This window comes from Penicillium maclennaniae (genome assembly GCF_028827695.1).
Source record: "Penicillium maclennaniae strain IBT 15551 chromosome Unknown utg000004l:1.0-3007600.0:1.0-3009580.0, whole genome shotgun sequence".
In the NCBI taxonomy this organism is placed as follows: domain Eukaryota; kingdom Fungi; phylum Ascomycota; class Eurotiomycetes; order Eurotiales; family Aspergillaceae; genus Penicillium; species Penicillium maclennaniae.
This window is the reverse complement of record NW_026623216.1, coordinates 713,887-734,054: the sequence shown is the minus strand read 5'-3', so window position 1 is coordinate 734,054 and position 20,168 is coordinate 713,887. Positions and strand designations below refer to the sequence as shown.

The 20,168-nt window shown below is 50.5% G+C and overlaps 7 protein-coding genes across 7 annotated transcripts; 3 read left to right on the top strand and 4 right to left on the bottom strand.

The window, feature by feature from the left end:
- Positions 1-76: 76 nt before the first annotated feature.
- On the bottom strand, positions 77-2,650 carry N7477_004459 (fungal specific transcription factor domain-containing protein; the record flags this gene model as incomplete). The annotated part of the gene is made up of 9 exons (XM_056966122.1): positions 77-519; positions 576-762; positions 813-988; positions 1,040-1,313; positions 1,367-1,818; positions 1,961-2,092; positions 2,189-2,373; positions 2,426-2,518; positions 2,604-2,650. 9 exons carry the CDS (start codon positions 2,648-2,650, stop codon positions 77-79), a joined length of 1,989 nt encoding a protein of 662 aa, XP_056822903.1.
- Positions 2,651-3,323: 673 nt separating this feature from the next.
- Positions 3,324-4,789, bottom strand: N7477_004458 (putative proline oxidase Put1; the record flags this gene model as incomplete). The annotated part of the gene is made up of 2 exons (XM_056966121.1): positions 3,324-4,137; positions 4,203-4,789. The coding sequence occupies 2 exons, from the start codon at positions 4,787-4,789 to the stop codon at positions 3,324-3,326; spliced, it is 1,401 nt and encodes a 466-aa protein (XP_056822902.1).
- An 892-nt stretch (positions 4,790-5,681) lies between these two features.
- Positions 5,682-7,501, bottom strand: N7477_004457 (L-glutamate gamma-semialdehyde dehydrogenase; the record flags this gene model as incomplete). Its single annotated transcript, XM_056966120.1, has 3 exons — positions 5,682-7,166; positions 7,223-7,330; positions 7,379-7,501. 3 exons carry the CDS (start codon positions 7,499-7,501, stop codon positions 5,682-5,684), a joined length of 1,716 nt encoding a protein of 571 aa, XP_056822901.1.
- Positions 7,502-9,164: 1,663 nt separating this feature from the next.
- On the top strand, positions 9,165-11,612 carry mvp1 (sorting nexin Mvp1; the record flags this gene model as incomplete). The annotated part of the gene is made up of 5 exons (XM_056966119.1): positions 9,165-9,651; positions 9,720-10,508; positions 10,562-10,704; positions 10,756-11,349; positions 11,403-11,612. 5 exons carry the CDS (start codon positions 9,165-9,167, stop codon positions 11,610-11,612), a joined length of 2,223 nt encoding a protein of 740 aa, XP_056822900.1.
- Positions 11,613-12,881: 1,269 nt separating this feature from the next.
- Positions 12,882-13,856, top strand: N7477_004455 (Na+/H+ antiporter Nha1; the record flags this gene model as incomplete). Its single annotated transcript, XM_056966118.1, has 1 exon — positions 12,882-13,856. One exon carries the CDS (start codon positions 12,882-12,884, stop codon positions 13,854-13,856), a length of 975 nt encoding a protein of 324 aa, XP_056822899.1.
- A 59-nt stretch (positions 13,857-13,915) lies between these two features.
- On the top strand, positions 13,916-16,224 carry N7477_004454 (Na(+)/H(+) antiporter; the record flags this gene model as incomplete). Its single annotated transcript, XM_056966117.1, has 2 exons — positions 13,916-16,058; positions 16,178-16,224. 2 exons carry the CDS (start codon positions 13,916-13,918, stop codon positions 16,222-16,224), a joined length of 2,190 nt encoding a protein of 729 aa, XP_056822898.1.
- Positions 16,225-16,690: 466 nt separating this feature from the next.
- Positions 16,691-19,910, bottom strand: N7477_004453 (tethering complex subunit PEP5; the record flags this gene model as incomplete). Its single annotated transcript, XM_056966116.1, has 8 exons — positions 16,691-17,011; positions 17,069-17,467; positions 17,516-18,022; positions 18,072-18,407; positions 18,463-18,696; positions 18,747-19,379; positions 19,433-19,849; positions 19,896-19,910. The coding sequence occupies 8 exons, from the start codon at positions 19,908-19,910 to the stop codon at positions 16,691-16,693; spliced, it is 2,862 nt and encodes a 953-aa protein (XP_056822897.1).
- Positions 19,911-20,168: the final 258 nt, after the last annotated feature.

The window sequence follows — 20,168 nt, the reverse complement described above, 5'->3', positions numbered from 1 at the left end:
TACTAGCACGAGACAGGTAGAACCGGAATAGTGATCCGTTTTTCACGCTCATGTGTGGTTCATCATTCGTAGCAAGTCAATTGCTCGATTCGACTACACAATTCACGGATTGCATGATGCTTTCCACGTCTAGCTGATCCGCAAGATCAAGCAATTCTCTCGGCGGAAGGCTAACAGAAGAGTTTAAACCCAGCAAGTCCCACTCAAATTCGTCGCCGACGCCAACATGGTCCAGATCATAGACCTCCTCACCCTCATCTGGGGCTTCATCAAAATTCACTGGAGGCAAAGAGATTGAGAGATTAGGAGTTAAAGGTGCCAGGATTTGTTCCAACTGCTTTAGCTCCTGCTTTCGAAGTGGCGCTGCCAGATTTCCCTTTGAAATTAGCTTATCCAGCACACTGTTGAGATTTTCACACCAGTTGTTACTATGGATGAGCTCAGGGGAAATTGCGCGAAGCAAGTAGAGCACGAAGGCAGATGATGATGCATCTTCAATCTGGAAAGGTAGGAACGCATCTGAAAAATAGGATTAGATGCCTCATTTTCATCATGAATGATAGCCAAGAACGCACCTATGAGATCGTCATCGGCTAATGTTTGTAGTGTTTGGAGAATAGTCTGGGCGGAATCGGCACAACATTGTAAGAGCGAAGCGACGGGTGGAGAAAGTGATATTGTTTTGGATGCGCGTCTCTCGGTGCGTTCAATGTGCATATGGAGAGCGCACATCACCAGTGGTCTTGTTGTCAGAACCACACACTTTTTTTGTTAGCTCCCTAGACTGGAATACTGAGATAAAAAAGTCTCACATGGTGATGGGCCAGCATCAGTCGAATCGCCATCTTGGAGGCTCGACTGATCAGCCCGTGGAAGTGTGTATTCAAGAATGCTGTCAGGTCATGAGATAGCTCTGCCATGCTATGAAGTATGGATTGCATGTTTCGGACGAGCGACCCGTTGAATTCGTCGCCAACTCCGTAGACATCTATGAATTAAGATTAGTGATTGGCGAGTTGTGAAGCAGCCAAAAACGCACTTGCCAAGATTTCAGCCATTAAACGCGATAGACGGACATGCAGCGTCAAATTGATATGCTCAACTGAATGTTCGACCTCTGCTGGTAATCTGACTGTGATATCTTCATCTCTGATCGAGCTCGGTGCGCCCATGAGCGCAGAGAATTCCCTGTCTAACATATAGACCACCCAAAATATGGTTCTGCAGCGACGGGAGAGCTCCGGTCCGCCCAATTCTTCTGGAACATGTCTATGAATACCTTCTATTATACAACCACGCAAAGCTTGTCCGATCTAGAGTCAAGATTAGCATGCTATGGGTATGTTGCGCCGACGTGCAGACTCACGTGCTGGAATGCAGCCCGTCTCATGTCAATAGACTGAAGATAGACTGCCCCCAGGCTCAGCGCCTGGATGCAGGTCAATGGGTCTTCGTGCATACCAGACAAGTCCGGTAAAAGAGCCATTGCTCTTGAGGCATATTGGTGACCCGGGGGAGCCCCGGAGGCGTTCTTTTGAGTCAGAAACGCCTTTCCGAAGGCCAGAACGAGAAGATACTGAGCGTACCAATAACGCGAAGTGGCCGCTTTCGCTGCAGGGTCTTTGTAGAACTCATGTAGGTTTCGAAGGTAAGCATCCTCATCAATCATGAATGAAAGAAAGCCAAAGTAGAACTTGACAGTATTGAAAAGAAACAATGCATAATCCAATGGTGGTAAATTGGCCACATCAGGAACTTCGTCAGAGTGCATAGGCTTCCATTGGAGCTTAAATGCCATTCCATCTAAGTGCCATGGGTCTGGGGACAATTAGACTCGGGGATTCTTCTTCCTATCAAGGCAAGGACACGGCGACAAAAAGACCATGATGATGTTGGGCCCATGTACCCTGAAATTATTTGTATTAGTAGGTTCGAATTTATCTCGTCAGGGTTCACTTACAGAAGCGGCCGTCCGGTGTCTGCGCAAAGGAAGGATCCCTATCCACGAGAGGATTTCTTGAGAATCGTGACCTGCGTTCTTCTTCGATGTCGAGATCGCTGCCAGAACGCTCTCGCTGCTGATGCGGAGTTTCTGGGAGATTAAAAGACGTATCTATCCCTTGAGGTAACTTCATCAATCCTTTTGTTTCTCTCAAGACCAAATTCAAAGGCTTATTCATAGACTAACCGTTGGTGATATCTCCCAAATGGGCTTCAGGTTGATCATGCAAAAGATACGATGTTGCATTTGTGGTTGTCAAATTGATATCGCGTCCAACATCTGAGGGTCCACTCAGAGGTCTATGCCTCGAACCACTTGTGCGAGGGAAGCCGTTGCTTTGATTTAAATGTTCCTCAAGCTGTCGTAGATAGCTGGTCGAATTGGTTAGTTCTGAAGAGCTTTGGAGTACCGTCCATGACTGACCGCTCCGAGACCGAGACTCGTACATCCTCGGGAGGGAAAATGGCAACGTTGCTTCTTGCGGGCGCATCTTGTGCAGGGGTCCGATCCAGAGCACTTCACTTTCATACTCCGACATCGTACACATCTTGCATAAGATTTTAGAATTCAACTCCAATCATTAGCGTGCTGGGCAACTTACGCCTTCAGACATTTCTTAGCTTTCCCTTTGTTTGCTGTCGCAGGCATACCGGACGATCGAGCCGAATGAAATGAACAACTTAGCAGTATAGAATCGGTGAATCTTCTCCGATATCAACGATGAGGCGGGGTAGAATAGGATAATGCAAGAAGAGAGTGTCGGGAGGGCCTTCCGACGTTTTTTTATCCGCGAACCTTGTCAAGCCCCCACGTTATGAGATAAGGAATGTGGGGATAGTAGTCAATTTCGATACCTGATTGGTTGATTGGACCTAGAGCTCTTGCCACTACGGAACAAGATATCAAGTGTAGATCGTAAACAGATCAAGGATACATCTTGGATGGTACGTTATGACCCCGGCTCCCCTATAGCATGGTACTCTCCCTCGAAACTAATCTCGCGAGGTCATCGGTAATTTGTCTTCAAGCTGCTTTCGATCCGATCAAAATAATAGAAATTTAATCATTCAAAAAAATGAAATCTCAAGCTCAGAATGAAAAAAGAATTACAAATTTCCCCCAGATCATTATCTCTGAAGATAGGGTTATCCCTCCTCTAAGTTGTGTACTCTACCGGAGGCCTCGGAAATAATTCAGGCCTCTCGTTTACATAAATATATCAATTGCACAAAGAAGACGAGCACAGGTCAAAGTTTGACATAAGCGTCATTTTCCCTGGAGAATTCTGGGTCTTTGTTACTCTCATAGAAGTCTTTGATCGTCAACCAACAATCCTCCGCCACAGCTCCTGGCGCAGAGCAGTCGCCATATGCTGTGTACGCTCAACGGCGCCTTTGTTTTCAATAGCCCGTCGATACAGATATTGCATGCACTCCGAGACCGATCCCCATGCCATACATTTGAAAGCCTTCGGGACCGGCATGTTCGCTGCGGAAGATTCCTTCAAAGCATTCTCATAGTTCTGCACTAATTCGCAACTAAGCTCGTCCGCCATTCCTTGGATCTGTCCACATTCCAGCAACACCGTTGGCTTATTTGCAAGCAGACGACTCTGATGTGTGGAGATTGCTTTAGCAACGCTCGCGGCATTATGTGTGGCGAGGAAAAGGGCCGCGATGGGAAATGTCAAGTTTTTGACATCTTTGGGCATTCTGCGACAGAGCATTGTATCGGCGATCAGATCATAAGATTCGTCTGTCTCCTCCTTCGTATCATGAATGAGAGATCGAGCTTCATGTTCAATGTATGCTCCCCGAACCAGTTTAATTCCAAGGGCCCATCCCTCCTTTGCCGCCAAGGTTATGTGATTATCGAGATTTGCCTTTGAAGCCTTCAAATACCCCTGAATGGTGTTGTACACAAGTGGTTGATTGGTTCTGTTATGCTTTCGCATTATCTCAATAGCCCAGTCATCTAGGCCGTGCTGGAGAACTTGCTGTTCAGCATCTAGCCACAAGCGTGATCCCTGTGCTTGGGCAGCAATACAAATTTCATCTATAGCTTTCATTATGACCTCAGGCATGGTCCTCTTCTCTGCCATACCGTCCACGGCAATTGGACCGGCACCCGTGAGCCTGACAATGACATGAGATGGGCAACGGAAGGGAATGAGGAATGGGAATGGGAAATGAAAACTTACTTCACAGCCAGGAAATCTCCTGATCCAATCATACTGAGAGTATCAAGTGTACCATGTTTCCATTCTTCCACCATCTCATAACACTTTTCACTATAAGTTGCCGAACTGGTCTCATCCTGAGCCAACTTTTCGTTGGGGTCAATGACGATCTCTTTCGAATAACCCAGAATGACTCCTTGGTAGCCAATTTTCTTTATTTCTGCAACCGTCTTTGATACTTCTGCCCTGTTCGTGCCCGCACAAAAGTGGTCATACACTGTCCATCGTAGGATTTTATTGAGGAATAGGTTTTGATCGGGGTCAAGGATCGCGGATTTGGAATTTGTGACAAGGTTCAGAACGGAAAGTGCGGGCTTGAGAAATATCTTGGAAGACATAAGAGAGGTCAAAAGCAGAGAACGCAAGACCAATTTGGTTGGAAGTCTTGCCATGGTCGGAACTTCGGGCGGAGGCTGGATTGTGGGTGTAGCAACTGCTGCATCATGAAACCTTTGCTTGGTTGAGCGATGCCGCCGATAAATTGTGCTTTGCACTTGTGGAAGGCGGGGTTTGACTCCGACGTGAAGAGATGTAGATCGAGAAAGCATCGTGATGAGAATTCAGAAGGAAGAGGGCTGACAATAGGTTTTTTCGAGCCGTGACTCTCGAAACAAGAGAAAGGCGTTGGCTTTTGACTTGATGAAAACGACAAATTGCAGGTATTGTTGCGACGGTCTCTATATCTAGGATACTTTGTCAATTTACCTTGATCCACCAATGTATTATGCAAGTGTCAGCCGACTCCAGTCGGAGCGACCATCCGATGGTGAGGGGGGGGGGGTCGGACGAGGTGCTCCTCCAGCCAAAGTAACTTATCAAAAGAGGGGCCTCATGTTATCAAGGGAAATCGGGGCAGCCGCCAGGCTGAGACACTTCATTTACTTGAGCCGGGCCGGCTCGTGAGATTCCTGGGCTGTGAGGTGTTAGCCTTGCATATATGATTTGATCTCAACTAGTTTCGTACTGTTGCGTCTAGTCAAATAGACAAACTCATTGAAAGTGTTCAATCCATTCCTTTGATCTAGGTAATGCCCAGGAGAAGGCAGTTTGCTTTCAACACATCCCACTGTCCATTTTGAGGGTCAAGTTTTCTATCGAATCACGTTGAAGATATCAAATTCCAGCTACAATTTGAAGAGTAGAAGATGTGGCTGACTAGAAGACAACCACACCGGGAAACTCTCAGTTAACAGTTGTCGCCTCAGAAACCGAGGCGTAGGTCATATCAACGCTTCGGTGGTAACGAGAAGACTGTCATTATCTATAAGACTTCTATTTCACCATATAACCAGTCATACATGTAAGAGGCTGACGTTACATATTAGAAAGGAATTTGAACAATAGATCTCCACCCAGGTTTAATCAAGAATTCAACTCAAACTTATACATCAATATGTCTTGGCATGTGATATCCCATAAGAAAGAGGTTCTCTATCTACATTAAACCTCGTTGGAAGGGTATTCAACCTTCTCGAGAGGAACGAACTCCTCTTTAATGGTGCGAGTGCTAACAAATCGCTGCAGATGGGCCATTGTGCCGGTTTTATCATTCGTGCCCGAGTCACGACTTCCACCAAATGGTTGCTGAGCCACAGTAGAGCCGGTGCACTTGGTGTTCAAGTAAAGCATACCAGCAGCATGCTTCAGGATGGTTTGCGCCTGTCGGCTGGCATAAGGATCCTTGGCGAAGATACTGCCTGTGAGGCCATAGCGAGATGTAGTATCAATCAGCTTGAGAGTCGGCTCCCACTTCTCATCGGGATAGACGTAGACACCGAGAACAGGACCGAATAGCTCTTCGGACATGATCTCATGACGGGGGTTGGATGTGCGGTACACGGTAGGGTGCACATAGAAACCCTCCTGCTTGGAAGCCCTGCCACCAACAACCAGCTCCAGCTCCGAGTCATTCTTGGCCTTCTCGATGAAATTGTTGAGTCTATCGAAAGACCTTTCGTGGATCACGGGATTGATGAAGTTTCTATAGTCTTCAACACTTCCTACCTTGAGAGCAGCAGTCTCCTGAACAAGAACTTTTTGGAACTCAGGCCAGACGGACTCTGCTACGTAGACGCGCGAGTTGGCAGAGCATTTCTGTCCCTGGTATTCGAAAGCCGCTCGAATGGTGTTCAAAGCGGCACTTCTCACGTCCGCCGAGGGGTGCACAACACCCCAGTTCTTGCCACCAGTCTCTCCTACCACGCGGGGGTACGAATTGTAGATGCCCTGGCCAATTCCATCACCGATTTTCTTTTGAATACCTTTGAAGGTAGCGGTCGATCCAATAAATGTGAGCGCACCGAATTCAGGCCTCTTAAGAATGGTGTTGGTGACTTCCTCAGCGTCGCCGGGCAGGAATTGAATGACATCCTTGGGGAGCCCAGCTTCAAGCAGAATCTTGTGAAGCAACCAACTAGCATGCAGAGCCGAGTCGGAAGGTTTCCAGATGACAACATTGCCAAGCAAAGCAGCTGGTCCAACTAGGGTAGCGCCAAGCGCGGTGAAGTTGAAGGGTGCGATGGCATAGGTGAAGCCCTCCAAAGGTCGGTATTCCATTTTATTCCAATTTCCGTCAAGGTGGACTCGTGGCTGCTGAGAAAATAGGGCCCAGGCCTCTTGAACATAGTGGCGGAAGAAATCGGCAGTCTCAGCTGGTGCATCGATCTCTGCTTGCCAGATATTCTTGCCTTGTCCAAGCATTGTCGCCGCAACAATCTCTGAGCGATATTTGCCAGTGATGAGCTCGGAAGCGCGCAGGAAAACAGCTGCACGATCTTCAAAAAGTGTCGCCTCCCATGCCGGCTTGGCCTTCAGGGCTGCGTCAATTGCGGCGTTGGTTTGTTCTGGCGTGGCAGATGCATAGTTCGCAATGATCTCGCTATGCTTTGAAGGATTCAGCTGGGCTCGCGATCTTTTTGTCTCGACCTGCGCGAGTACGGAGGTTAGAAAATGTGGAAGAGTCATTTCCATCCGTATCTTACCTTTGAACCATTGATCTGAATAGGAATGGTGAATGGAAATTCACTCTTAAGCTTTTGGATAGTTCTGGTGAGCTCGGCTCTTTCAGCAGAGTCTTTCGCATAATTGAGCTATGTAATGAATTAGCAAAAGTTGGGTGAGATTATTTATTAATTCACCATTTTCTCATTCTCAAACTTGGGTGGTTGCAGCATAGTCAAGTAGCGACGGGCAATTCCATTGCTGTGTGAGGCCGTGACTCGGCTCAGGCCAGCTACACGCTTGATCACTGAAGGCCGCATATCTGATTTTCGGGGTGAAGAGCTCGTAAAAACACAGCGCATGGCTTCCCCTCATCGGATATTTAAATATGTTTAATACCTAACTCCGCTTCATATAGCATAGTCCGACTGCCGGAAGACCAGCCCGAGTCAAACATACATTTGTTTCACGGCTTATTATGTAATTGACTTCCACGTTCCACAATTGCGGGGAAGATGCATCTTGCATATCGTTTGTAGATGTCGGGATGGCCTTCCGAGAAACGACAAGGACGAACCCCGCGTCATTCGCCCTTGGTAAACGGCGAACGTTCGATGGAGATTAGATGACCCGGATATCTTTAAGGCACTTTGCAATCATGTCGGAGTCTTGTAAGTCGGACTTCAACGTCGCTGGTCGATTTCGAAACATCCGTCGTGAAGACTTTCCTATCATAACCGAGGGACATGAGCAATCCCTTACGACGAGAAAAATCAAAATTTGAAAACTATGTTTTTCGATCAAATTGAAAACTTTGAGATACGCCAGGGAAATTGGCTACCGGGTCGCCGCGGTGACGGCAGTAACAATGGAAGTGTAGGCCCATAATGAAGAGAGCATTTTGATAGAGATAAAAGTCAATATGAAGGTGGGCGATCTGCATAGCTGAGACATATGGGACCATCAATTCTCTTTTATAGGTGTTTCTTTTCCCTTGCGCGATTATGTTCTATCGGCCAAAACGCAATCCCCTACAGGTTTCCCTCTAGAGCCTGTCACCGCTAGGTAGGTGAAAAATACAACATCGCTTTACAAAGATAGCCTAGGAAATCATAGCCTAGCCAATAGCAAGGTCATTCAGCTCGCTAGATCCTGCTAAGAAAGAGCATTTCCGATAGCCTAGGAGGTGTGACATTCGCATCGCCAAGCTCTGAGGCGGAGACTTCAGGATATGAGTCCTGAAATAGACCTGATCCTGGCGCAATACAATGAGCACTTACGGCGTCGGCACGCATTTCTAGCCAAATTCAGTCTCGTGTCCCACGGGAAGAGAAATGGCGTCCGGGCACTTATCGATAATAGGATGTTGCTCCATCCTTGTCATCACTACACCAATTGCCTATAAGAGACATGGCCTTGGGTTGACTAGATGGATAATTTTTCAACGGTGCTTGGATAGTGGAAGTTGATCATGTGAATTGATGGCATACTAAAATCGCGTACACCGGTCGAATAAACATTCAGGCCCGCTCTGCTTATGGATAAAGGAAAAGAGATTATCTCAGCTCAGAAAATTGGGATAGTGCTACCTCACTCATCGTGCAATTTTCTTGAGATGTAATATGAGAGACTTTTGAGGCTCAGCGCCGATACATTAGGTATTGATTGTTAAAGCCATTCCAGTTGGTCTGCCGAACAGGTAGCGCCCCCCTGACCACGACCGACTAAATACCGAGGTTGATGATTCTGAAAAGGCTTATAAGAACTATGAGGTTCCTCACTCCACAGCTTGGATCTAAGAATGAACATGTCATGCTCGAATTTAGCATAGAGGCATCCCGACATGGTCTCAGTGTCGGCGACCCACTGTGCGACCATCCCGACCGAGCTTAGCTCCGCTTGATCGACCAAGACCTTCGTCATTATCGCCATCACCTCCACACCCCAATCCTCACCCCCAGACATTCCACCGGCGGAGTCACAATGTCTCTGTTTGGAACCTCGCCAGAGGAACCTTCTGCGGCACCGGCCCAGAGGTCTAAATCCTCGCTCTTCGCAGACGAATCCGCCGGCGGCTCCTCCCTCTTCGCGGATGACGACGGTGATGATAGCTCCTCCACTCCCTGGAGTCAGAACAATACGTTCAAGCGAACTGCTCGCCGCGATCTGGTCCGCACTCTGCTTCCCGTTACCGATGTCCCCGAGAGCTATGTCGACGCCTACGATCTGATACTCAATAGTGGGGACAGGGTCGGTTCCGGAATCGGCCTGACTTCGATTAGGGAGATTCTGTCGAGCAGTGGCCTGACAGCGTCGGATCAGGGCAAGATCCTCAATCTGGTCGTGACTGGCGATCAAGAAGATTCTGGAGGGCTGGGTCGTGCCGAGTTCAATGTCTTGCTGGCGCTGATCGGGCTGGCGCAAGAGGGGGAAGACCTGTCGTTTGATGCCGTCGATGACCGTCGCAAGAGTGAGTGGCCTCCTTTGAACCCTTTAAAAATGCTTTGGAGGCCCTGGCCTAACATGATCTACACACAGAGCTTCCTCAGCCTAATAGCAGCTTCCTCAACCGGCTACGAACATCCAATAACACGCCCTCTGATCCCACAGAGGGACGACCAAATACACCCCCGCCCCAAGTGTCACCATTACAAGAGCCAAACTCAGCGCGATCGCGGCGCTCTCGACGGGGATCTTTGGGCCTGGGCGGCGGCTTGGAATCAGACCCATGGGCGAGCCCAGAATTGCACCGCAATCACAACCACGAAGCAATCACCACCGAAGAGCGCGTCAGGGATGGCTTCGAACGCGTCGTAAATGGCTTTGGAAGTATGCGCTCTACAACAAATGCATGGTCCGGAGGGTCTGGTGCTAGAGTGATGGAAGAGGCCAGACAGAGCGAAGAACCACAACGTCAGCAGCATACAAATGGTCGGACCGAGGCAGCGCCGCCCAGCAGCTCCGGCTCTGGATGGGGGAGCAACATTGGTGGGCCGCCTAGAGATGATACATTTGGTGTTGGACAGCCCCCAGCCCTCGGTGGTTTCGGACCTCCTGGTGACGATCCTAGTGAGATCGGCCCCCGGCGTCGGTCTTTCGGTCTCTCACGGCCTACGAATCTTCAGGTTGAAGAAACCGTCTCTATCACCCTCCTCCAGGAGAAGGAGGGCATGTTCATGTTCCAACATCGAAACTACGAGGTCAAGGCGCCACGACGAGGGAGCACAGTCGTGCGGCGGTACAGCGACTTCGTCTGGCTCCTGGACTGTCTTCAGAAGCGATTCCCCTTCCGACAGTTGCCCCTCCTCCCGCCCAAGCGCGTGTCAGGTACGTCCAGTCCTGGTGAAGGCACTCCAAGTTGTTGGCTCACCTGTTTGAAGTGAATGGTACTCATTTATCAGCGGATTCGACTACTTTTCTGGAAAAGCGGCGCCGTGGACTTATTAGGTTTACCAATTCTCTCGTTCGACACCCCGTACTTGGCCAGGAACAGCTGGTGATTATGTTCTTAACTGTTCCCACTGTAAGTTTCGACTCTCCGATTGATTACGCCGGACATCTGACTTTCGACCAGGAACTGTCTGTGTGGCGCAAGCAGGCCACCATCTCCGTGCAGGACGAGTTTGTTGGCCGTGCTCTCCCACCTGATCTGGAGGACTCTTTCCCCGCTACTCTCGATGAGACCTTTGAAACTGTCCGCAGCGGCGTTCAACGATCTGCAGAAATTTATATCAACCTGTGCACTCTACTCGAGCGACTAGCCAAGCGCAATGACGGTCTAGCGGCTGATCATTTGCGATTCTCCCTGGCTCTGCAATCGTTGACCGAGGTCACCAAGGATACATATTCGATCGACACCAATGATATCCCCGCACTGAACACTGGAATCACCGCGACTGCCCGGCACCTCTCGGCCAGCCAAAGTTTGCTAGAAGACGAGGCTCGAGCCTGGTCGGACGGTGTCCTCGAGGATCTGAAGCGCCAGCGAGACGTCCTGGTCAGTGTACGGGAGATGTTCGATCGGAAGGACCGATACGCGCGAAACAATATCCCGCAGCTCGAACGCCGCATTGAAGCCAGCGAACGCAAGCTGAAGGAACTTCGTGCCCGACCAGCCGGATCTGGCAAGCCAGGCGAGATTGAAAAGGTGGAGGACTCTATATTCAAGGTAAGACGACCAATCCGATATCGGAGGCTCTCCAAGACTAAGTCCCTGTGCAGGATAAAGAGTCAATCGTGCAGCAACATGCGCGAGGCGTGTTCATCAAGGAGTGCATCCGCGACGAGCTCATTCACTTCCAGTCGAGCCAGTACCACATCAGCCGTCTGCACCAGGACTGGAGCCAGGAGCGAGTCAAATATGCCGAATTGCAGGCAGACAATTGGCGACAATTGAGTGATGAAGTAGAGGGGATGCCGACGGGAGAGTAAAGGTAGTTGGGCCGATCAGGTCGTACATAGGGGCGGCTTACTTGTCGACGCACCAAAACCTGTACCAGTCACGATTTCTTGACCAAGCGCGGGGTGCGCGATTCCCGGATTGCAGTGATGTGTGTGTTTGCTTTTTTTTTCTTTCTTTTTTCTGATTCCCTCTTGATTTGCCCTGGGTTTCTTCCCAATTCCCCCTCGATTGCCCCCATTTTTTCTCCGCAATTGCCAATGCATTTTTTCGATTAAATGTTTCACATGTTGGAATCCGGGCTATGTGTTTTCCCCAATATCCCAATCGGCTTTGTTCCAAGAGTGTTATACTTGAATCATGAATTACATATTGGCTTCTCGAAAGCGACCACATTGCAATGGCATCCCATAGTGGCCAAAAGTGGCCTAGAAAACATAGATGCGTAAAAATACAGGGACGATGACGTCCGCCAGCCACGATTGGCGCAGATCCACCGAGTAGTGGATATGATGGAGAATTAGGGCCACTGACCACCAATTGAAGCGGCTAGGATGATGCTGGTCTTGGCGGCTCACAGGGCTGGGCAGCTCATCCTCCTTGGCCCGAAAACGTATAAAATACCGGGATCGGCATCGTCACCTCTATTTCCATTCTTTCGCGGATTTTTGATTTTTTCTTCTTCTGCGTAGTTCGATCAGGGTTGTTCGCGAGATCTGGTTCTGATTGCTTCATACATATTCTTGCTATCTCTACGGGCCCTAAATCTATTCCTCCGCCGGCCAAGACTCGTCCGCCTTCAACGTGGGGCGCAAAAAGTCTCGGCTGACGAATCCCGCCCGTTACAAGAAGACCTTCGTTCTGGGCAAAGCTCCTCGAGCGCGCAATCGCTCTTTGGCCAAGAGCACCCCCCCCGCCCAAAGACTCTGCGCCCTGCTCACTCTCTCCTTCCCTTCTTAACACCCCCGGGACTGGTTGAGGCTGCCAGTGAGAAGACTTTTCCCCTCCCAATCTCCTCCGCTTCCTCATCGCGCTCGAACAACCAAGCATCTATCCTCGCTTCTAGGTTACCGACTTTGCCGGCTCCCCGAGCGTCAACCCGGTGCTGGACGACTGAAACTCCCGCTCAGCCCTACAGGGCTCGAAATTCGACCATCTGTTCGACGATTCTCCACTCTCACCACCTCCAAGGCATGAGGAGCTACACGGACGGTGGCGGCGGAATACCATCTGGTAATTGATTGAGGAAACGGGGTTGCGACAAAAATATTCCTCGGATCTGACGCGCCAGTCTTTGCACCATGGCGTGGGATCATCTGGACATCGACAAGCCGCATCTGGCGTACATGATTCTTGGCGGCTTTACAGGCTTGTTCATGCTGTGCTCGCTGTTCGTCAAGGAGAAGCTTTACATTGGTGAAGCTACTGTTGCTACTATTTGTGGTATTATCTTTGGTCCGCACGCGGCGAATCTATTCAATCCCTATGAGTGGGGCAATGTGGATAAGATTACGCTCGAATGCTCGCGCATTGTACTGGTCGTGCAATGTTTCGCCGTCGGCGTCGAGTTGCCCAAGGCTTATATGGAACGTCACTGGAAGTCTGTGACTTTATTGCTGATTCCTGTGATGACATGGGGCTGGCTGTTAACCAGCTTGTTTATCTGGTGGATGGTGCCTCCGCTGAATTGGTTGGAGAGTCTGGTCTGTGCTGCCTGTGTGACGGCCACTGATCCTGTCTTGGCTTCCTCTGTCGTCGGAAAGGGAAAGTTCGCTAAGCGTGTGCCTAAGCATTTGCGTGATCTGTTGTCGGCTGAGTCTGGATGCAACGATGGCATGGCTTTCCCTTTCATTTATCTTTCCTTTTACATTCTCCGATACCGACCTGATGCCGGAGAGGTTTCGCTGAACTGGTTTTGTATCACAATTCTATACGAGTGCATTTTCGGCGCGATCTTCGGCTTTACGATTGGCTACTTGGCTCGCCATGCCATCAAGCTCGCCGAACGAAAGGGACTCATCGATCGTGAGAGTTTCCTGGTGTTCTACTTCGTTTTGGCTGTTTTCTGTGCCGGTTCGGGCAGTCTTCTGGGAATGGACGATCTGCTGATCGGATTCTCATGCGGTGTCGGCTTCAGTAATGACGGATGGTTCACAGAGAAGACCGAGGAATCGCACGTCTCAAACGTTATCGATCTTTTGCTCAACTTGGCCTACTTCGTTTACTTCGGGTCAATTGTGCCTGGGAAACCTTCAACGCTCCCGAATTGGGCTTGACACCGTGGCGACTGGTTGTGATCGCGATTTTGGTCATTTTCTTCCGTCGCATTCCGATCATGCTGCTATTGAAACCTATTATACCGGACGTCAAAACATGGCGCGAGGCTCTTTTCGCCGGTCACTTTGGCCCTATCGGTGTCGGTGCCATTTTCGCTGCAATATTGGCGCGAGCAGAATTGGAAAATGACAACACCCAGCCATCGCCGGAAGGCAGTCTACCCTCACCTGGTGATGAAAACTACTACATTATTCAGCTGATCTGGCCTATTACCACCTTCATGGTTATCTCGTCCATATTGGTGCATGGATCTTCTATCGCTGTGTTCACCCTTGGCAAGCGCATCAATACCTTAACTGTCACCCTGTCCTACACTCAAGCCAACGAGGATGGTCCTTCCTGGATGAACCGTCTCCCCCGTGTCCAGTCTATTGCCAAGGGTTCCATGTCTTTCCGAAAGGCTGATGAGCTGGAGGGCTCGTCCGAGGAGAAGCTGCCAGAGTACCCTCCCGGTACCCTGCCACCAATTGGCATGCCGGGTAACTTCCTTCGCCGTGTGCGTGACGAAGACAGTGAATCCCAAGGTGTCGAAAACGAGCGTCAAAAGCCTGTGCGCAGGAGAAAGCGCCGCAAGCACGACGGTGCTGGTGGTCCAATCAGCCAGTCTGCTATCATGCCTGCAAGGCGCACTGAGAGTGAAATCGAGGCTGAAGATGAGCAAAAGGAATCGGAGGAACGCGATGCCGTCGAGCGCGGTGCGTCGCCACCCAACGCTGAACGCGACCGCTCCGGCCGCGAGCCTGAATTGGAAGTCTTCCAAGAGGGTCACCACATGATCATCGAGGACGAAGAAGGCAATGTTCTCAAGACCGAAGACACTAGCCACTTGACTCCAGAGGAACAGGCGCGGCATATCGAGGAACAGCGCAGGCGTCTGGAAGAAGACAAGAGCGGGAAACTGGCGCGTTCCCACAGCCAGCCTCACCAGAAGAACGAAGGCGAGGAGATCATGCAGGCTCTCGATGCTAGAGCCGGCCATCCCCTCGAAAAAACTCGCACAAAGTGGAGCAGCTGGATGGGTCGTGGTGGAAAGGACCAGGGCAAGGAAAAACCCGCGGAGAAGCCAAAGGAAGAAAAGCCTAAGGCCGACTATGCCAAGCCTAAGCACCGTTCTGCTCATGCTTACCAGTTTGGTAACACTATCATCGTTGAGGACGAGGACGGTGAGGTGCTGAAGAAGTACACTATTCCGGGCGACAAGCATACTAAGTCTAAGCCCGCTCAACCCGAGACGGAAGCCGGACCATCCCGACCCCAGCTCAAACGTGGTATCTCTCGCATGGGTACCTGGTTCGGCAAGGAAGAAGATGGCAAGACCTCCCATGCTGAACAAAAGAAGCCTGCACCAAGGTCCAATACCGAGGACTGGGCTACGGATGACGGCTTGCGATTTACTCTGGCTCAGAACCAGGAAGTCGATTCTATAGGCATCGGCCACAAGGGCCGTCGTATGAACAAACAAGAGTTCTTCCAGCAGCTCAGAGGCCTCGACTCCAAAGCCCGCCGTGACGCAGTGCGGCAGAGCGATGCCCCTGATTCCGTGAAGGAGGCTGTTATCGACGATGCCAAGCATGAGGAGAAGCAAGAGCGCCGCCTCTCTGCCGCAGCCGCCGCGGCCACCAGCGGTGTCATTCCCGAGGAGGCAGCCGAAGAACTTGAGTCAGAGTCGATGACTGAAAGCGAAGTCAGCGACGCTGAGACCGACGACGGCCGTGGCCCTGGCCCCAACGTCGCCACCTCGCTGGCCAAGTTCACCCGCGGTAGCTCTGCACAAGAGCGCCGCAGCAATCTCAGCCCTGCACCTCGCACCCGAGACCGTGCCCACCGTGACTCGGATGACGACGGCACTGAGCGTGTTCCTCCCTCTCGTCTCCGCAAGGCCGCCGGCCTCGCTGCTCCCCCACGCCAAAGAGACGATGAAATGGGCGAAACACCCGCCGAACGTCGCCGCCGCCTCGCAGCCCTCGGTCAAATCCACAGCGACGATTCCGCATCAGATAGCGACGATGCAATTCTCTCGGACAGTGACGATGACGGCGAACCCCGTCAAGTTCCTAGCAAGATATCTTTCGCCGAAAGCCTCAAACCTGAACAATCCAACCAAAGCGGCGATCAATCATCCCCATCTGGCTCTGGCTCTGGTTCGGGCGCTGGCTCAGCTTCAGGCACAGGATACATACGGGGCCATCGGCCCCGCGTCTCCTGGGCGGCGAAAAGGGTCGGGTTTCCTAAATTCCATACATTCACGTCCATCGCGCAGCAATGCCATACACCGCTTCTCATGCGCGCCACTGTTCGAGTGCATGAAAAGTGTCACAGAAATGACACAGTACACACAACTGCGGGACATGAGTTGTCTCTTATCAATCGTGTATTTCGTGTATTTTCGTTTTCCTTCCTGTGCATAGTACATTTGTTCTAGGAAATAATCAATGCATTGAGCGTTTTCCCATTGTTCAATATCGTGAATTTTCTCTGGACTATTCTTGCCTAAGAGCGTGAACTCCGTCAATTATACAATCTGATTTGCATGGCCCTTCTTTTACGTTTACAAACGTACTCGGCTTAGTTTGCAGTTTAGCTATCTGGAAAGATCTATAGATTTGGAAAAAGACGAGAACCGCAAAGGCACGTACGGTATCATCCAGATCGAAATTGAGGTATCAAACAAAAGCAGAAAACAAGTATTTCTACATCATTGAATAAATACCCATAGCCCTTTAATCCATCGTCGCCTGCGACCTCATAACTCCTCTTCCGAAGAACTCACTAACTACACCGAAACGATCTCTCGAGCGCGACAATTCCCCTTGAACAGATCATGCTGATCAGCCGAATCAACCTGGCGCTGACGAATAGCACGGAGGGTGGAATTTGTTGGCGCACAAACGGGACACTGAGCATCCTCGGAGGGGTTGAGACAGCGCTCGTGGAAAGAGTGACGACAGAGGAAGTGAACGGTGGGCAGGTCAAGTGTGCCGCCGCAGGATTGGCAGCGACGAGATTGGAAAACGACGGGTTGGGTGGCAAGGTTGTCGAGTTCTTGTTTCTTGGTGGCTGTTTCGGATTTGTAGCTTGCGATGAGGCGGCGGTTCTAAAAGAACAAAATTAGAATTTGGTTACAGAACTGGTAACGGGAGACGGAGCATACAGTGGTGATCTCTTTGCGTTCACGGTCAATATTATCGCTGAGATACTTTTTGACACGGCCCATTGTGACCACGGCGTTGTTGCTCAGAGCTTGGATCACTTGCAGCGGCGAGAGAAGGCCGTCTTGGTCGATGCGGCGCAGAACCACGTCCAGCTCGTCACCTGCTTCTTCGAGAATTTGCGGACTTGAAGCAAAGTATGTTAGGGCATCGATGTAGAGCTGAGGCTCGTCGGGTCCGTAGCGTTTCAGGGCTTGAATGGCACCTTGAGTGTCCTTGGCGGATGTAAAGGAACGGAATATGTCCAGACGTAGACCTTCTTGCTCGCGCACGAGCGTCGAGCCTTCCCGGAAGTTGGAGAGATCGGAGATGAGAAGGACGTTGGAAGTTGAAATTGGAATCTAGCCATCTTAGCGGCGTGAAGTCACATCCGGGTTTCAGGTACTCACGTCTTTGCCTTCAATCAGCTTCTTCGCCTTGCTCTCCCATTCTTGTTGTTCTGCTGGGTCTTTCTTTCCCTTGGCCGTGTCAAGATACATCTCGAAAAGCGTCGTGAAGAGATCGACCTTGGAATCTTTCTTCAAGTCGGGCTGTTGCACAAGGGTCTCCAGGAAGCTTATGAATTCTTTTGGGTGATCGACGAACGCCGAAAACGCAGTTCGAGGCTTTGGAACATCGTATTCCGGTGGAATGTCAGCGGGGCTTTCTTCAACTACGGTAGACTCAGTAGCCGGAGTTTCGGCCTTCGTGCTGCCTCCGCCGGTCATGTAGCGCAGCGGGAGGAGACCCGCCAGACTTTGGATGGTGCTTGTTGGTTGTGTATGAGGTTCGGCGGGAGGCTCAACATCAGTGTGCGGCCGATATTGTCCAGTGTAATAATCTTTGAATAGTTCCGTTGTACGCTCTGGACAGTGAGTCAGGAGGACTCGGGCGTACTTCATCAAATTGAGATATGCCTTGTCGAATTAGTATCTGAGCCTCTAGGTGTACTCCATGATCGCTTACCGCCTCGGGCTCCAATCGCCAGATATACTCCACAGCTTCAGCGTACTTCTTTGAATCCTCAATGAGTATGTCGACCACCATGTCATTTTCTCCATGTTTCGTGGCAAGATAGGCCGCTTGCTCAAAGTATCCTCCCTGGCGACACATCGCGATGGCTGTCTCCAAATCAAACTTGAGCTCACCGGGAGCTTGAATGAATGAATCGAGCTTGCTAGTGTCTTTCAACTTCGCGTAGCAGTTCAAGAGAAGTGTTGTGTGGTCCACTGTAGCACGCCCGTGGTCATGCAATTCCTCCAAATACTCTATCAGGTTGTGGATCCGCTGCGTATCCAGATACTGCATTAAAAGTCAGCGAAGTAATCTCTCATCATAAATGGTGTACTAAACGAACCTTGCGAATGACTTGAGATGGTTCCGTATTGTCAATTGCTCGAAGGTACTGCTGCATGGCTGTGTCGTAATCACCTCGCTGGTATAGGAAATCACCATATCTGCGATAGATGGCGTTCTGTTGCAGAGGATCAATGCCGATCCTTTGCGCAAGGTTGATAGCCAAGATGTAAAGATTGCGCTCATAGAGAATTTCAAGCCTTTGCTGTAGGCTCTTTTCACGATATCGGAAGATCTGCGACAAGTCAGATAACTTGTTTGCTCATCTGATCTCGAACTACATACCTTCCCTTCGGTCGTAAGCAAATACAGATCACCCCACTCTATGAACATATGCTTCACTGGCGCCACAAGCGCCTCACTATGAGCAATGAATTTGAGATCGGTATCCAGCAGAGTGAATGTCGTGGTGCCAAATATCTCGTCTCCAGGACTGACACCATACTTGCGCAAGGAATCACGTCTGACGGAACTCGCTTTTGGAGGGCAAACTAACGCCACGTAGTCACGAAAAGACTTGATAGACGTCTTGGGGCTTTCAAAAGCATAGCTCGGCCCACGGCCCCGAGGACCATATGTGTAGACCGCATCCTCTCTGGCAATGAGTATATCCCCCGTCTCATGATCCGGGGTCATGCAGTTCAGACCACATCCGGTGTCGTCCAGCACACGCGCAGGCTGACCCTGTCCACGCCCCGAGATAACCAACGTGAGGATCCGGCTTGTCGTTGAGATATATAGCACAGTGACAGATCCCTCCTGTATTTCAAGGCCCGTAATTGGCTCTTCTGATTCGAACACAATGCGTTGGCGCGCGCCGCGGTCGTGAATCAGGTCGCCACGAACAATCGTCACAGACCCATTTGCAAATCCAACCGCTACCTGCGAGAGATCATTCACGGCCGCAAAGGCTGAAATCTGATCCTATGTTAGAAAGAAGTCAAAATCACCACGTTATTAGACTCGCGCACCGGAAATTGCCGGCGCGCATTCTGCACCGACACGGTTGACAGACATTGCGGCCCACCGCCCTTCTTCTCCGTATCCAGCGCCCAGACCTTCAATACTGGCTCATTCGATAGATCCTCGGACACCGTTACGAGTAGGGAGGTACCGTCGATCTGCTTCATGTGCGTGATGGAGCCGGTGTCGTGGGCCTTAAACGAGCGCGTGATGCGGAAACCCTGGGTGACGATATGGATGAAGCCATCGTGGGTACCGAGGAAGAGGTTCGAGGAGCCGGTGCAGAGGCTGGAGAGATCGCTCTGTACATTATGTGAGCCGGTGGTCCGTATGTGGGAGGTGGATCGAGGCCTTACACCGAATAGCGCGGAGATCTCCTCTGGTATCTTGACCGGCGAGACGTCGATAAAATTGAACGCTTTCCACTGTGCTTGTTAGCAATGCAGATTTAAAGAAGATAGGCCTTCATACTGATGTCAGAGCCATGACTGGCCATGGGTTTACCTGGTGACGGAACTAAGTTGGAGATGGCCGGGAGCTTCATCCCCGCTGACGCTCGGGCCACCTCGTTCCTGCGGATCTAGAAGACGGAGAATTGAAATTCTCGAATACTGTTTGCTCCTACGTAGACGTCTATGATCATGGACGGTCTAATATATGCATGAAAGTTGTGTATGTCTAAAGTAGACGCCACTGCTCCAGATTCGGAGTTTCAAAGCACGCCATAAATGATGGGAAATGGGG